Source organism: Tyto alba, unplaced genomic scaffold (genome assembly GCF_018691265.1).
Source record: "Tyto alba isolate M040663 unplaced genomic scaffold, T.alba_DEE_v4.0 Super-Scaffold_20000042, whole genome shotgun sequence".
Classification (NCBI taxonomy): domain Eukaryota; kingdom Metazoa; phylum Chordata; class Aves; order Strigiformes; family Tytonidae; genus Tyto; species Tyto alba.
Window position 1 is genome coordinate 815,419 of NW_024881293.1, and position 16,712 is coordinate 832,130.

The following is a 16,712-nucleotide window of genomic DNA, read 5'->3' on the forward strand; positions in this document are numbered from 1 at the left end:
GCGCGCGGCGCTATTCGCCGCTCGGCCCGCCCGTTAAGCGCCGGGCGAGCCCGTTGGCTGGTCTCCTCTCGGCCACCGCCCCTCCCCGAACGCTTATTGGCGGCAGCGCCTGCCTTTCTTCAGGATCCCGTCCCCATTGGCCGTTCCGGCCGCGGCTGCTAGGCTCTCTTTTCTTACCGGCCTACCGCGAGTCCCCACCCCCGCCCCCTGATTGGCCGCCGCCGCCGCTCCCGCCCCCAGCGGCCGCGGCCGGGGAAGTGCGAGCGGCCATGTGGCGGGGGAGCGCCGCGGCCCCGCGGCTGCCCCGTCCACCCCGGCGCTCGGCCCCACGGGCGCGCTGCGGGCAGTTTCCCCTCGCTGGAAAGGCCCCGGGCGGAGGGATCGTGCGGGTGGCTCCCGCCGCCGGCCCCGTTACAAGGGCTGAGTGCAGCCCCGCGGCGAAAAATAATCGTCAAGGAGCCCGGAAGCGTTAATTAACGGTGGGAAATGACGGGTCTGGAGACGTGGCGGAGCTGCTTAAAATGTGTAATTACGTGCAATTAAAGCATTGTAGTCAGCCTCCTGAGTAACGGCGTGCTGGGGGAGGGCTGCGCTGGCGGGTGAGGGGTTGGCTGAGGTGCCGCAGTTGGTGCCTGAAGTGGGGTGGGGGCCCTGCTCTAACCCCCCCACCCCGGGGTGCAGGCAGCACCCAGAGGTCCTGAACCCCGTGCCTGGCCCCCGGGTGAGGAAGGGAAAGGGGCTGGGCTTTGCCTACCAAAACGTGGGACCAGCTGAGGTGCTCCTCTAGCCTCTCCGTGCTGCAGATGGGCAGCAGGGCTGTGGCTCTGCTTTGCCCGTGTCGGCAGTCCTTTGATTGCACCTGCCAGGCTAGTGACTCCAGATAAACGCCTCCTAATTGAGCCACTTAAGAGCCAGGCTGTAGCCCCGGGTCAGGGGTCTCTTTCAAAGTCTTTTCTTTAATTAACCTTTTCCCAAGCATCCCACGATTCCCCTCCCAGGGGAGCTTCTCTGCCAGAGAGATGTGGGGCAGCTCCCCTTACCCTGAGCCCTTCTCCCCACCTAGGAAGTCGGGAAAGCATCACTGCTGGATTCTTTATCTTGATGGAGCCCTTTTCTAACAACCACCTTTCACCTCCTCTTTGCTTCCATCCCCTGCAGAGAGATCCAAGATCTCTGCTGGATTCCCCAGAGCAAAGGTCCAGGGGAAACCCAGTGTTCTTGTCCACCAAGTTATTTTCCTTGGGCACTTGAAAAATGTGGATGTTGGCTGCAGATTCATAGCCCTGCCCTTGGCTATGTCATTCCCCCCACATAAGAGGAGGGAAAGGCCACCAGCAATCACCAAGAAGGTCTTTGGGAGCTGCCCCATCTCTCTACCATCTTTGCCACCAAGTTGTATCCCCTTGGGATCAGCTCTTAGAGCATCACTCACAAACCGCTGACAATTCCCCCATCCTAGGGTGAAAAGTAGAAGCCGGGGACCTGGTTTCCCACATTGCACCATGGTCAGGTGAGGGGCTGTGCTGGGTTTGTGTGGTGGGTTTTTTGGGGCTGGGGGCTACAGCGGCGGTGGCTCCTGTGAGAAGCTTCTCAAAGCTCCCCCAGCTCCAAGTCAGACCCGACTGTGGCCCGGGCTGAGCCAGTCAGCAACGGTGGCTGCGGGTCTGCGAGAACGTACTTATGAAAGGGGAACAGAGGGGTGGGGACTTGTGAGGAATTGCTGGGAGGAAGACACCTATGCGAACACTGAGGTCGGTGGGAGGAGGAAGGGGGGGAGCTACGCTGGAGCAGGGACACCCCACCCTGTATCCCATGGTGAGATGGCAGGGCCACCCTCCTGCCACCCATGGAGGTCCGTGGTGGAGCAGAGGCCAACCTGAAGCCTATGGAGGAGCCCACACCAGGACAGACGCTGCACTTAAAGGAGGCTGGGACTCTGAGGGAAGAAGCAGCCCCCACTGTTGTGGTTCGGCGCTGGGAGGACTGCAACACGCAGGGGTGACCAACACTGGAGCAGCTCGGGAGCAGCTACATCCCATGGGAATGACTCACGCCAGAAAAGGTTCATGGAGAACCGTCTCCAGTGAAAGGGGAGCCATGTGGAGCAGGGGAAGAATGCAAGGAGTGTGTCATGGCTGCCCCCCCCCCCCAACAAGGAAGAAGCGGCGAACTGACTGTAACCCCCCACCCCCTGAACCACTGTAGGTAGAGAGATCGGGAGCAGAGCTGAGCCTGGGAAGAAGAGGGTGGGGGGAGGTGTCTTGGGGATGTGGTGGCAGTTCTCATTGTCTGTTAAGTGTTGTTTTTGTTAGTGTTTGAATTAAAGTGACATTCTTCTTTTTTCTTCTGCTAACAAGTCTGTCTTTTGCCCATCACCCTAACTGGTGAGCCACCCCTCCCTTCCCTTCTCTCACTTCCCAAGCCTTTTGCTTCATTTTCTGCTTCCAGCTCTGGTGGGGGGAAGGAGTGAGTGAATCGCTGCATGGTGCTCAGTTGCCTTCTGGGCTCAAACCACAACAGGGCCTCAGATGGGGCCAAGGTCAACCCATCACAAGAACCAATGTGGGTTTACAGACATAGGTCTTTTCAAGCTCTCTTGGTATCTTTTCTATGAGAGCTCCAACTCAGATAATGAAGGAAAGGGCTTTAAAACAATAACATAATTCTGCAAGGGATCTGCATCAGGATCATGACCTTGAAACCAGAATGATGTCAAAGACAGATGATGCTCAGTAAGTCCACTAAAAAATGTCTTAAAATATAATGGCAAATCCACCATGCAAGAGATGCTGGAGGGAGAAAATTGGGGAGAAAACTTCAAATCTCAGTGATGAAGCCTGTGAGGATGTCAGGGCTATGTACCTGGAGAAGATGATGTGGGCCACCCAACAGCTAACAACATTTGGGAGGGGTAACACTGCAGGCCTCAGAGGTTAATCTGGTCCTCAGGTGAGTAGAGAGGCAATCAGAAATGCTGACTCTAGTTGCAGCATCCACAGTTGGAAGACGCTGGAGCTCAGGGAGAAAAGATCCATCATCTGCTCTACAGGAGGAGATTCCAGGACGTGCTACATACAACGTCACTGAAGAGGGACTTCATGAGGGAATTAAACACAAAAATGTAGTCTTTGAGAAAAATTTCAGCCAGCAGGTAAGGCAAGATACATAAGCTAGAAAGCTGAAACTGCACGTTCAGTGTCAAAGACACATAACAGGATATAATTAGCCATTGGGACAACTTTCAATGAGGTTGTAATGGATTTGCTACTGTCAATTAATTTGGGGAAGCTCCATGACCTCTGCTATGCGGGAAGTGTGACTAGCTCATTGCAGTGACATAAATACATCAGGCTGAGAAAATGCTGTTGAGCCAGAACTCAGAAATAAGCTGGTTTCTGTGGCAAAAAAAGTATGGTGAATTTGGGTATCCGCAGCCAGAACTGCAAACCTGAGCACTGCAGCTGGCAGGCAGAGCTCCCTCAAACTGCCTGGAGCCAAGCTCCTGCCTAGACCCCATAGGGAAGGGCCATCTGGACACATTTCCTGAGCAGGACCAGCAGCTGAGTTCCTATCTTCTTGGTCACCTCTAATCCCACAGCTGTCATCCAGCTCATTTTCTCCTCTGTATTGAGAATTTTCAACCCTCATTTCACAGGAGAAAGCCCTCTACAATGTCTTTTTGGGGCTGGAGAGGAAAGCATGGTGTGCTTTGTGTTTCTTTCATCACCTGATGTTCTGCAGGTTCGAAATGCCTCAGGCTGGAGAGAAGCAAGTACGAGTGTCCTCAGCAGCTGTGCAATCCCCGGAATGGAGACATGGAAATCCTGACAGCCAGAGCCTGCTTCAAGGACTTTAAACAGCCATGAGATAAAAGAGCACACCAAAGCATGCCTGCAGAATCTGTCCTCCAGTACATCAGCACTTGCTATCTAGCACTGCGTAACGCACAAGCTAATTGCACGGACCACGCCTCCCCAGGACAGCCCCACACAATACGCTCCTGATGCCCAAGGAGAGATGGGATGAAGCACCTGCATGTGACAGATCAGACTTTGTCCCAACTCCTTTAGATTTAATCTGCTGGATGAGAAAACTCATGCTGTAGCCCAGCCCCCATGATGGGTGCTTTCTTGTTCCCCCCAGCAGGTAGGTGAGCTTGCAATCCAATTCTGGGAAAAGAAAGTCAGTTTTTCCACCAACCTGCAGCCTCAGCTGTGCTCTTTGTAACCGTGCAGGATAAGGAGCTCCTATTTCTGCTGCTAAAGCATAATTCCCTGCTTCCCAGCACAAAGTCCTGCTCTAACACCCTTGCAGCACCCAAGTAAATTCCTGTAACACTCACGGCACATAACAGCCATATGGCCTAGTGCCACAATGTGCCAGCATTTACAAACGCTTGTTTACAACATAACTCACCTCAGAGCCCAGCAAACTCGTGGTGATGGAAATCTGTGCCATACCAATTTACTGAGCTTCAGTAAGGCTGCACGTAGAAAGGTTCTGGAGATTTTCCTCTCTGCCAGGCAGCCTTATTTACCTGCTGAGTAAAGGAGCTGGTGGAACACAGCACTGCCATGCTCCCTTCACCCCTTCTTTCCCATTTTGCAAATGCCCAGCAGCAATGTCCCTCCACACCATGCACAGTAAGTGTTCCATAGTGAACCAGCTAGAGATAATGCACGTTGCTGAAGATGCTATAGCCCTTCAGAAGAATCTATTCCCAAGCACATTAACTGATGTGCACTGCACACGTATTTAACAAAATTCTTTATTGACATTTCAAAATGTAAAAAAACAAACCAAAACAAAAACCAAAAAAACCCCCAAAACCATAGATGCCAATTATTAAATAATTTCAGGAGAATGTCAAAAGCACAGCTCTGGCCTGCGGAGAAGACTGGGGTGGCGAGGGAACTGTCTGGAGTTGGAACTGCATGGAGCCAGCACAGAACTGACCACCAGTGAAGGAACACTGAAACAAAGAAGAAACAGGTCCAAAATGCTGGACAGACATTCCCAACTCATCCTAAGACAGCAAGGCTATGCAGTGGCACTGGGTGCTGCAACAGCAATTTTCAAGTGAGCGCTACTTGCTGCATGTACCAGCTCACATCAACCCTGAGCTAGAGAACTCGGGAGTCCTCCTGAGTCTCCGTGCTGGGCATCTGCATCTACCTCTGAACTTTAAACCAACAGTGCCTGCTTCCCTGGAGGATTTTAAAGGATCTTGACAAATAATTGATTTAGCTGTCTGAAGGTGGGAAAGAAAAATGCCGTTCTTGTCTACAGGCAGCTAAGAGGCAGCAGGGTGCAGAAAGGCAGTTCGTAAGACCTGGCTGGAAAGTGAGCAAAGTGGCACTAGCCTCATACCTAGAAATTGAGGCTAGTGCCACTTGAGGCAGTTGAGTGAACTTGAGGCTTACAGTCTCAAGTTGGATGTTGGCTAAACAACATGTACTGCAAACAGAAATGATCAACAAGTCTGGACCTGAGGACAACCCTAAAGGGGCTATCAATGCCACCAGAATTACCAGGGAAATGAAAGACAACACTCCCTGTTGTCACTTCATCAAATAAGAGGAGCTCCCAAGATTCTGGAGCACTGCAGATCTGAAAGACTTTATTATGGAAGTGGGAACGTGTCTTCATGGGCAATTCCAGATGTCTTTGGAAATCATTTAATGGAAGGACAAAAATTGTTGGGATTTGCTTTTGTCGGTGCCTGCCTGCCTGCTGAAATTTGAAAAATCAGCAACCAAAAGGCTAATACAGCAGATTTTTGACAAGCTGCAGCCCGACACATTGAAATCTAGACAGATTTGTTTAAATGCTTGTGTTTTTTACAGTGAAGTGGGCAGACAAATGGAAACAGAATACTGTACGTTAGCCTGAGCTCTGTCTTGAGCCTATTGTTTTAACCAAAATGAAGCCTGAATAATAGTAAATGCTGGAAACATCTCCCTTCAGATAAGGACAGTAATTTCTTTGAGTTAAGGTAAGACTATGTAACATGATAACTCCTTGGCCCTTCAGTGGTGGCAATACCATGGCCATATTGAGCAAGGAGGCTCAAGTCATTTCTGTCTCCTCTTTTCTTGATCCCTGCCTTCCCTACACATGGATGCTCTGCTTTCCACAGCAATCAGAGTTCACCAACCTGCACGTCAAAATGAAGGCCCCTACCCCCTAGACTGGCTGGGTAATAACAGCTGGATTCCTGCTGCAGTTCCCTTTCATCCACTGGTTTCTAAAGCTGGGCTTTCAAGGCAGCCTAACCTCATCCAAGGCAGAGCTCCCACAACCCCTTCTTCCCCGTGATTGCAGCTGCAAAATCTTACCCCTCTAGTGCTGCCTTTGGTGTCTGTGTAGCTCAGAGGGAAGCCAGTTCAGGGAGTTTTGCTGGCAAAAAACTACTGCTGTTAAAGAAGCATTTTCTGGTGTTTCACTGAGCTGAGTCAGCGCTCTGCAGACTCAAATGAATGTGAAAATAAGTCAAGAGAAAAGCAAGGAGCACAGCAGCCCAGAGGAGTTCAATTGCACTGAGTGCCTGCGAAGACTGAGACTCACCACATTTCTGTTTCATTGCTTTACATTTCCCCACACTGAGAGATCACAACTGGCAGCTTGGGTTTGTTATTTGGACCTGTAGGCACATTCTGGGGACAAACAAATATATAACATTAAACCTTACAAAAGCACAGCAAATCCAGTGAGTGACAGGTACTTGAAGACTGGCTAAGAGATGTCTGTACAACATGAGGAAAGGGGAAATCTAGACACAGCTCTGAGTAACCTATAAGCACCATTACGCATTTTGGCAACGGGTCTGGCCATAAGCCGGTGAACTCTCTCTCTGTGCACAGAGGTTTGGGATACAGACCAGACCCCGATCCTTTGGATGGGAGGGAAAGAACAGAGAAAAAACTGGAGAGCTCCTCATGAGATACAGCAGGCATCATGTCACTTGAAGCCGCTCTGGCTTAAATCTTTAAAGTTACTATTACAGCTGCAACACACAATGCAAACTTGTATTTGTACAGAAGGGCAAATTCAAATAAGAGAGAGTCACAAAGCAGCCCTCATTCTGAACCTCTCATTCTGCTGGACCTAACTGCTCTTTCATGAGTCTCCTTACTTCCTTTCATTTGCCCCTCGCTGCAGCAATGCACAAAGCAGGCACATCACAACCCTTCCGTCAGTGCTTCTGCCGAAGAGGGCTAGCAACACATAGATTATATCATGCTATACATTTTTTTTTGCATGTGACCTTTTCTCAAGGCCTAACAGTTGTTAGCTCTGTGTTCACCCCACTTTTTAGGTGTAGATCAGAGGCCCCTGTGCACATTATCTCATGCATGTGCCATGAATTTAATGTCAGCTGCCTTGAAGAAGTCACTGCTATTTGTCAAACTTACTCATTATCCTGCCATGACACTCAGTCACATTTGTAGCAACCACCACCCCTGAGCATATTCATCTTCAGCTTCTCGAAGCCCATCAGAAGATTAGTTTAATTTTTCTTATTAAACATGCTGATTATGGATCAGCAGAACTGATGATTTTGCATCCACTGAATAATCCCATGCAGTGGCACAGAAGTGATCTGCTTTACACTCTTGTCTGAGTTGCTGATGGAACAGCTTTTCAATTCAGCTTCCTGAACAAATGCAAAGCATTGCAAATAAAGCCACAAGAACACAATCCCTGCTCAAAGACTAACCAGCAACCACGACAGCATAGCGTTTCTAAAGTCAATTTATATGACAGCCTTTGCCTCAACAGATTTCCTGCTAATTTATAATGATGACAACCAATAATACCAGTCATCAACACTGGTATTCCCTGGTATCCTGTGAGCAGACAGTAAGAGAGAACAAAACAACCCTTGATAATCCTTTACATGACTTTCCAATATGAGCATTCACAGAGAAATAGGCAAATTCAACTTACTTCAATTTTTCTCATGACCAACAGCCCATCGACAATTTTACCTAGAATAAGAAAATGTATCCACTTCAATATGGCCAGTTTTACCTTTGCTCCCCACCCCTCACCACAGGAACATGTGTTTTAGTTCCTCCTGAAGAGTCTTGTGCAGTGTACAGCTACTGGGCACTTCAGGGTTTGTTACCAATCTCTAAACTGATACAGGAAACAATCCCTCTTAAAACATTTTCCACATTCAAAACAGCTTAAGTGCATTTTCCTACTGAAAGGATGGTATGTGTAGAAATCTAAGTTTTGAGATTCCAGCTGTGCTAAAATACAGCATCACCTACCTCTCTATCAACACCACCTTTGTAACAATGCAAAACCAGCAATGAACGATACCAGTGTTACTCAAGAACTAGAAGTAGTAAGTAGGACACCAGGTTAAAGGCTGGCCTTGAAATCCTACAGCTTGAGTGGCGGTACATGAGCTGTTAGCAGAAGTGGTTTCATAGAATTACTATCTAAAAACTCAGCTGAAAGCTCAGTCCTTTCTGACACTGGAGAGGAAAGGTATCCCTTCACTCATCTGTCCCTTCTGCACCGCCACAAGGACTTAGGTAGTAACACAATACATCAATTAAGGAACTGATCTGGATTAAAGCTAACCTGGGAAAAATATGTTTCATTTCACCAGTGATCCATCTCAGTACCTGGCTGCACAGCTACCTCCACTAGCACAAGTGAGGGGGGAAGAACAAGCAGTCCACAGCTGTTTATTTTAGCAGCTGCCGCCACAGGGAGCATCTGTGAGCTGGTACGCCAGGCCTCCACTGCAGGTACTCACCAAACACAACGTGTTTTCCATCCAACCAGTCACACTTGGAGCATGTGATGAAAAACTGACAGCCGTTGGTACTTGGACCACTGTTTGCCTGGGGGTTGAGAATGACATAATCCAAAAAGCGTACAATTTAAGATTTCCCAAAACTGAAGGCAGATGCATCTCACACAGGAAAGAGCTGTTGCTCTAGATCTAGACTAGCTTATTTGTAGCTTATTGCTACACAAACCAAAGGAAGCAAGATACACACCTGGAGGAGAGTACCCTGTCCTGGGACCTGGCAAGCCACCAAGTCTGGTCATGCCAGTGTGCACACGAGCCACAGCACCAACTTTTTATTATATTTCTATGAAAGCATGTTCAGCACAAGACTGTGCTGACATTTGGGATTTAGAGCATGCTCTTGAAAAAAGGCTGAACTTTTTGGTGATAAGTACTTCTGGCTGCAGTATTGTCCTGGGAAAAATGAAAAGCCAGGAACCAGGGCAGAATAAAAAATGCAGGTGATTTCAGCTGTTTGGAAGGTATCCTCAGAATAATAATAAAAAAGCAAAACAAAAAAAGAAAACCAAAACAAAACAAAAAAGAAACAGTCTGTTGTGAGGATCAGGATGAGAAAGGTAATGATCATATTGGCACAGGGCTCACAAGAACAGTGTGATGCAGACGTGAAATTCCATCCATGACTGAGTGCAACACCCAGAACATTTGTGCTCTGCTAAGAAAACATCTCTGCCACACTTAAGTCCGTTTCAATTTTTCAGAGCTCCATTGACAACCAATACTAAATGATACTAAAGCATGTTTCTGTGCCGACAAGTGAATTGGGCAAGTTTTGCAGCTGCACGACTGTACAGGACACGGTCACATTGGATTTTTACTTATCGTTAGCCAGAGCCAGCTCTGGGGGGGATCCAGCTGGGATGGACCATGGTCTGGCCCAGCAGAACGACTCCAGAGCCACGCCACTTTAGCACAAAGCTGGCAATACCAGTGTGGATCCCTTCTCCCACACCACGGTACACTGGTTGCTTCACTGTGTCGCGACACCTGGGTTTGGACCATGTTTTGAACAGGGTGAATAACTAATCCGCGTGGTAAATGCTCTTAGCCAGTGGTTTTAAGGGCAGGGCAGCTGAAAGAGCTGGGTAAGAAGCAGCTGTGGATAGGAACACTGAATCACTGGCCTCACTTGCTTTCTATTGCAAAAGACAGTGTATTGTTCTTACCAGCCAACATGCAATGGTTGCAGTTTTTCCTACAATGCTGAACAGGAAGCATATGTTATAAAAGATACCATGGTAACACTGCTATGGCTTTGAAACTCCCAAATCTCTTTGTTTCATCCTTGCTGAGGTCAGTGTTTGATAACAGTATCAGGGAAGAAAACACCACCACTCACCACCATGCGAAAACTGTAAGAATCGAGCTATTTGAAAGCTGATCAAAGCCTGCCCCAGCACTTCGACAGGTAAAAAAGAAAGGATGCTGCAGGATCAGGACTTCTGTGTTACTCAACACATTAACCCATGACTAGCGTTCTGACTAGTAGTTATAAAACAAGTGTTTCAGACCTCGTATCCAATGGTGGTGATTTCTGTTGTCTGGCAAATAACCGATACACTTCAGAAATGGGCACAGAGAATGTACCAAAAGCTTTTTAGTCTTATAAAGTCATTATTTTACACTCACCATAGAGAGCAACCCAGGAGCAGAGTGTTTCAGCTTGAAGTTTTCATCTGCAAAAGGACCCCTATATATACTGGCTACTCCAGTGCCGTCTCCCTGCGCAAGAGAGGTGCCCAGTCAGCCACAGCATTTGCTACAGAACAACTCCATTTAAAAATGAAATTTAAAATCCCCAAGCAAAAGGACAGGGTTAACTCAGCCCAGAATGGATGCTACACTGCCATTTGTATACACCAGCAGTGAACACACTCAGTGTTTAATTTCCGAAGAGGATCAGCAACTGGTTTCTAACTACAGTATATCATTTGCCATCTATATATTGACAGAAACCCATGGAGATGCTAAGCATTAAGTCCAAGCCTCCCAGAGTCAGATGGAGTCTATCGATTGCTTGGTATGGACCCACCTGGACTTGGCAGGGAAAAGGGAGGGGTCACCCAAATATGGGCTGGTGTGACAAGGATAGCAGAAGTGGTGGTGTGGAAAAAGTCGGCTGATGGTATGCTTACTTATCTCACCTTATTTTCTGTGACTTTACTGGAAACAGGGAAAGCAAGGACAGTTTTTAAAATACAGAGCTTCTAATTTCTGCTGTACTTTCTACCAAGTCAAGACATCTTGTAATTAACTACAAGCCCTAGCACTCAGATCTCAAGACACTTCTAAATTAAAGCAGCATGGCCCGTAAGAGCTGCAGATTGCAAGCTTTGCTCACAAATTTATAACTTTGCAGAAGCCTGACACATGGTTCAGGTAAGGCATGTAACCCGTGGGACTGCTGAAGGGCTACCCTGCCCTTTGGTCCAGCATTGCAGAGACACCCCCGTATGATGCCAAAAGGACTGAGCAGGGACCCTTCAAGAGAATGGCCTTACAGATGCTGCAGTGAGGAACCCTTCAGGGAAGGCTGCAGAAGCAACACAAACAGGTATCCCTGGCAGAGTCAGTTAAATTTACCATTCTGACAGTAATTTCCCTGTGTTGATTTCTCATTTCTATGTCCCTTCAGCCACATTTCTTCTGCCTTGTTGCAACCTGTCTCCCTTCACTGCCTTTCTACTTAACATATATGTTCTTTATTAGGCCAAACTTAGCAAGAAAATAAGATGCCAATAATGTACCCTGTGCAGCTCCACATCTTTTGCTCTGCTTGCCTGGCCCTTGCTTCTCTTCCTCCTATTCTCTGTGGTTTACTTAAACTGTCAGCTCTGAAGCAGGAATATATACCCCATCTTAGTAGTGGTCAGTGTGACGGTTCTTGCACCCCAAGTGGCTTGTAGTAAGCGTAATTTATAAGTTACAAATACTGGTGCTAACTGTAAAGCTTGTTGAGCTTCAGTGGAAGTAATAAACCCACTGGAACATTTGAGCAGCATCACCGTTGGCAACTACCTAAAAGTCTGGTGTGGCTGAGCCACTGCTCTGTGGTCAGTTCCCTCAGTGACTTTCATACAATTAAGTTGTATACATTTTGTATTAAAGAAGATTTATCACCTCCTTCATAGTTTTAAACACTTCCAGAAATTAAATAATTTCACTGAGTCCTAGGACAGTGAAGAGACCCTGTGGTCCTCCAGGCTTCCTCATATACTCTGCTTATCCCCAAGTCAGAGCACGACCACCACTGTGGACACAAAGTCTTTTCTATTTTAAGACAATTCACTAACAAACAGTTAGTTTTTATTTAAACTATCCCTTGCACTAGATACTTGGTTCTGTACCTAGGGTCTCTCTCCACAAGGCTAATAGAAATTCACAGGGTTTCTTGTCTGGGGGGACAGAAGTGGGAAGGACAACAGGGTAAAAATAAAAATGAATCTGCAAGTTTGAAACGCCTCTAGCTGTACTGCTGTTCTTTTTTTAAGAGAGGAAATATTTCAAGAAGGAGAAGGCATATTCAGCCAAAACTCCAGATTTGGTTTCAAGTACATTACAGTCTGTTGCAGTAAGATGGCAGCAATGCTAGCAGGAAACCTTCAGTTACTACTGGGTACCTCAAAAGAGAGCCAACAGATCCCACAAATCAGCACAGACCCTTGGGAACAGTTGCATAATACATCATGTAGGAAAAATACAAAAGGAATACAGAAGTACATACGTTTACGAAGTCACCTCCTTGGATCATGAAATCCTTTATTACCCTAAAGAAGTAAAACAGTATTTAGTTCTCAGCAGACAAATGCCTCATGAAGCTTAGCACGTGGCAAAAAGGAGTTCTGCCTCACTACACAATCATTATCAAGGTATGTGAATGCTACGGCCTAAAATCTACAACAAATATTAACTACTGGTTGCTATCAGGTAATTTGGGACCCATTGCTGTTTGACCAGGAAAAGGGATTAGGTGACAGATGCCAGAAAATGATCTCCAACCTGGCACACCATGAATGGGGGATCCTTCCCAGTGACCTCAGTGTACACATCTGAGAGCACCCCCAAATCCCCCAAGTCTACAGAAGGACGATATTAGCCATGACCTACAGATGCCTCCCAAACCAATGCTGCCTTGAGGCAGGTCTCAAAACCACATCTGGATCAGACGGCTATTTCAGCGCCTAAACAAAAGCAGATGAAATACCTGTGGAAAGTGCTTCCTTTATAACCTATAGGGACACCATCCTTCCTGCACGGAAATAAAAAGGAAAATCATTGCAACTTAATGGATATCCCACACAAAACCCTTCCAGGAATTCAGAGTCCCAACGGGTTGCCCTATACTTTAGTAGTACAACGAAGTGCTGCAGCCTGGCTCTCAGCTGGTGCCATCAGAGGCAAAGGAAAAGCTTGAGTGGGATCTGCACATTAAATGACAGGGTTCCCTACAACACCCAAACCTTCATCTTTAAGGGATCCCACTGCAATTTGCAGAATAAGCAGGTGGGGTTTGCAGACAGACAGGGCTTTTCACAGCAACTCAAGCACGAACAAAGCCATGCCCAAAAGGGAAAGTCTGCCATCTCTGTGACCGAGCCCGTCACAATTTCATCAGAACAGTTTCCTGTAACTCTTTCATTTTGTACTGGTATAGTAAGAAAATCTTCCAAGTAAGAAATAGTAAGAAATTCATCCTGCTCACCCAGCCCCGTTTCTCTGAGTAGGCTACTTAAAAGGACCCTGTAACCCACTTACCTGAATTCACCTGTACAAAACTGCCTGGAAGACAAAAAAATAGAGCAGAGCGTGAGGCACATCTGGACTCTGAGGATACAGAGGGCTGCATTCAGTGAACATACACCGACTGTTGCGCAGGACTTGCATTGCTGCATTGGGGATGTCCCCAGTGAAATGGGAACTGGCAGTTACTTCTCCCCATTTCCATTTCAGAACAGACTTTTGCGCTTTCTGCAGTTGAGGAGGTCAGATACTTAACACTGGGGTAGTAAGGAATGGTGAACGTGGAGCAGGCACCGTGTTTCACAGAGAACAAGGTATATCTATCTCTCCTGTGGAAGGGGGATGTCCAATTGTACATCCTTCAGTCAGTGACCAGAGAACTGGGTGGTAAGACGACTTCCACCATGCCATTAAGGTACGACCTTTTATGAATGCGCCGAGCATCTAAAAAGCTCCACAGAAAGAGCAGAGCAGGGGACTGGTGGGCTTCCCCAAGGAATCAGGATGCTGCACCGCCACATCTCTCTGGGAAGAGAGAGGAGCAAAGGAGATGCGCTGGATCTGGGGGGCAAACAGAGACACTCCTGCACCCAAAAGCCCTCGCAGCCCCAGTCCAGGCTGAGCTCAGGAACGCCAGCGGCTCCTTACCTGAAGTTCTCTGCTGTTTTGGGTACAACATCAGCGAACAGCTCGATCTTCATGCGGCCGACCTCCTGGGGAGACAGGGGCCCGATGAGCCCTCTGGGCCCCACTCCCACCCACCCGTCTCCCCACCCGGGGAGCTCCCACACCCCCAACCTCCTGCCGCCCCCCCCAAGCCCTGCGAGCCCCCTCCCCACACAACCCTGCACCTCTGCACCCCCGCAGCGAACCCCTCAGCCCCGCTCCCGCTGCACCCCCCCCCCCCCCCGCGCTCCTACACCCACCTGCCCGCCGATAGTGACATCGAAAAAGACCACGGGATTGTTGGGGTTGGACGCGAGCACCGCCATTGCGGCCGCCTCTCCCGGAAGCGGAAGCGGCGGCGGGCCCGGGGCGGGGCCCGGGCCGGAAGCGCTTTGGCTGCGGGCCCAGCCGTGCCCAGAGCCGGCCCTGCGGCCCTCACCGGCCTGTGGCGCCGGGGGGGGTCAGGAGACACCTCCGAGGGGCTTACGAGAGCGGCGTTACCCTGCTTGTGCGGGGGTGTCCTGCACCCCCCATGGACAGCCCCAAACTCCTGCTGCGGCAGCTTCCACATAACGAATACAAACAACACTGGGTTTTGTATGCAAGTAATCGACACTCCGCAAGCGTGCAGAGAGAGGGTTCCAATGTCCGTGAGAGGAGAACAATCACCACACGGACTTCTGGGGTTCAACAACGGCCCCAGACCCTAAACAGGGCTTAAGGACAACCCGGAACGCTCAGTCCCTCCCCTAATGACAGGTCAGGGCTCTCAACCTCGAGGAACGCCTTCGGGCAGCGTCCCAAGCCGCGGGAACCCCACGGAGTTTCCGTGGGCCGTGTCCCGACCCAAGGGGAGAGCCCTTCCCTGCAGCACGCTGCTGCGGGCAGGACGAGCCCCAAATGGCTCCCCCAGGGACTCCATTTAAACCTATTTGGCTCCAGCTGCACTTCCAAAACCTTTTTTTCCCATCTGAGACTCTCTTTTGTGTCTTTGCTGAAATTCAACATTAGATGCTTGATTGGAGTTTGTCTTCTCGGTCTCCCCTCAGGCTGCGCTTTACAAAACTCACCTCCAAACAATTCCAAATAACCTTTCCCCAGGGCACGCGGTCCCCTGCAGCTAGTGGTTCTCTGCTTGTGTGCCTTTTGAGCAAAAACTCCTGAAATTTCAAGTATCTTTGAGGTTTTTTTGTTTCCGGCTTGACTTTTTTTCACCCTGCAAGTCTCCTGACCTGGGTTCTGTGGCAAGAAAGGCACCGTGTTTGTGTCTGCTCGGGTGAGGTTCAGCCTTGGTTGTGCACGACTCTCTGGGTCTCCCTTTGGAGAGGGCAGTGGGTGGATGGGGGCAGCCCCCCAGATATCCTCTGTGACACGGGCCATGGTCATCTAGAGAAGAGAAGGGGCCGCAGAGACCTTACTACAGCCTTTTGATACTTAAAGGGGGCTCCTAAGAAAGATGGAGACAAACTTTTTAGCAGCAAGGCCTGTAGCAATGGGACACGGGCCTGTAGCTTTAAACTAAGGGAAGGTAGATTCAGACTAGATGTCAAGAAGAAATGTTCTGCAACACGCATGGTGCGAGCCTGGCACAGGTTGCCCAGAGAGGTGGTGGATCCCCCCTGCCTGGAAAGATTCCAGGTCAGGCTGGAGGGGGCTCTGGGCAACCTGATCCCAGCTGTAGGTGTCCCAGCTCCTTGCAGGGGGTTGGACTCGATGGCCTGTAAAGGTCCCTTCCCACCCAAGCAGTTCTGGGATTCCAGGATGTCCCCAGAGCCCCCAGAAGGCCTTGAGGGGCACAGACAGACACATCCAGGGGAGTGTGGGTGCACCAGAAGGAACACTGAGCGGCCCGGGCTGTCCCGAACGACACATCGTGGTGACTGGGATGCCCCTAAAAGTGCACGGAGAAATCCAGGGTGCCCTGCAAAGAAGACAGTGGGGATAGGCAAGGACACGGTAAGGCTCACCTGTGGTGAATTCTCGTGCCCGTGCGCAGCTTGGTCTCATGTCAGTGACGGAGCCAGTATCAGACGCCAATATGGTGTGCAGAAAGTGCTCGTTTATTAAGCCTCAGTGATACATATTTATCTTATTCTGTGTTCCGTACACGCGCCGAGCATGCATACTAAATTATAATTATAGGCTACTAATTACGTATGTTAGTTTGTGATTGGTGGTGCAGGCCGATCACTTGCTGTTCACGCGCCTTAGCAGATTGGCTGCTCTTTTTCCCGAGTCCGTTGCCAGCTTCTTCTCTAAATGTTGAACCATCACTTTTTGTTTCCAAATATTGAACCATCACTTTGTTTCCTTGTGTCCTTGGTTGCCTTGGTGACTCTTATCATAGCTCCTGATATGGCCGCTGGGCCACATAAACCCCCACACTTCCCCCTTTCCCTATAATTGAAAAGATACGATTTATACAACGAAAGAGGCAACTAAACATGAGAAGGGCACGTAAGAGAAAAAG

At 48.9% G+C, this 16,712-nt stretch overlaps 1 protein-coding gene across 2 annotated transcripts; it reads right to left on the reverse strand.

Annotated features, from left to right (window-relative positions):
* Positions 1 to 4,752: 4,752 nt before the first annotated feature.
* Positions 4,753 to 16,304, reverse strand: PPIH (peptidylprolyl isomerase H). 2 transcript variants are annotated; one of them, XM_032997284.2, is made up of 10 exons: positions 16,210 to 16,304; positions 14,225 to 14,289; positions 13,592 to 13,615; positions 13,041 to 13,085; positions 12,561 to 12,603; positions 10,466 to 10,558; positions 8,777 to 8,864; positions 7,951 to 7,991; positions 6,568 to 6,656; positions 4,753 to 4,972 (listed from the first exon to the last, which is right to left on the reverse strand). In XM_032997284.2, the coding sequence occupies exons 2-9, from the start codon at positions 14,275 to 14,277 to the stop codon at positions 6,588 to 6,590; spliced, it is 456 nt and encodes a 151-aa protein (XP_032853175.1). In that variant the 5' UTR covers positions 14,278 to 14,289; positions 16,210 to 16,304; the 3' UTR covers positions 4,753 to 4,972; positions 6,568 to 6,587. The 2 variants fall into 2 exon arrangements, with proteins under 2 accessions (XP_032853175.1, XP_042650697.1); XM_042794763.1 differs by lacking the exon at positions 16,210 to 16,304 and adding an exon at positions 14,503 to 15,177.
* Positions 16,305 to 16,712: the final 408 nt, after the last annotated feature.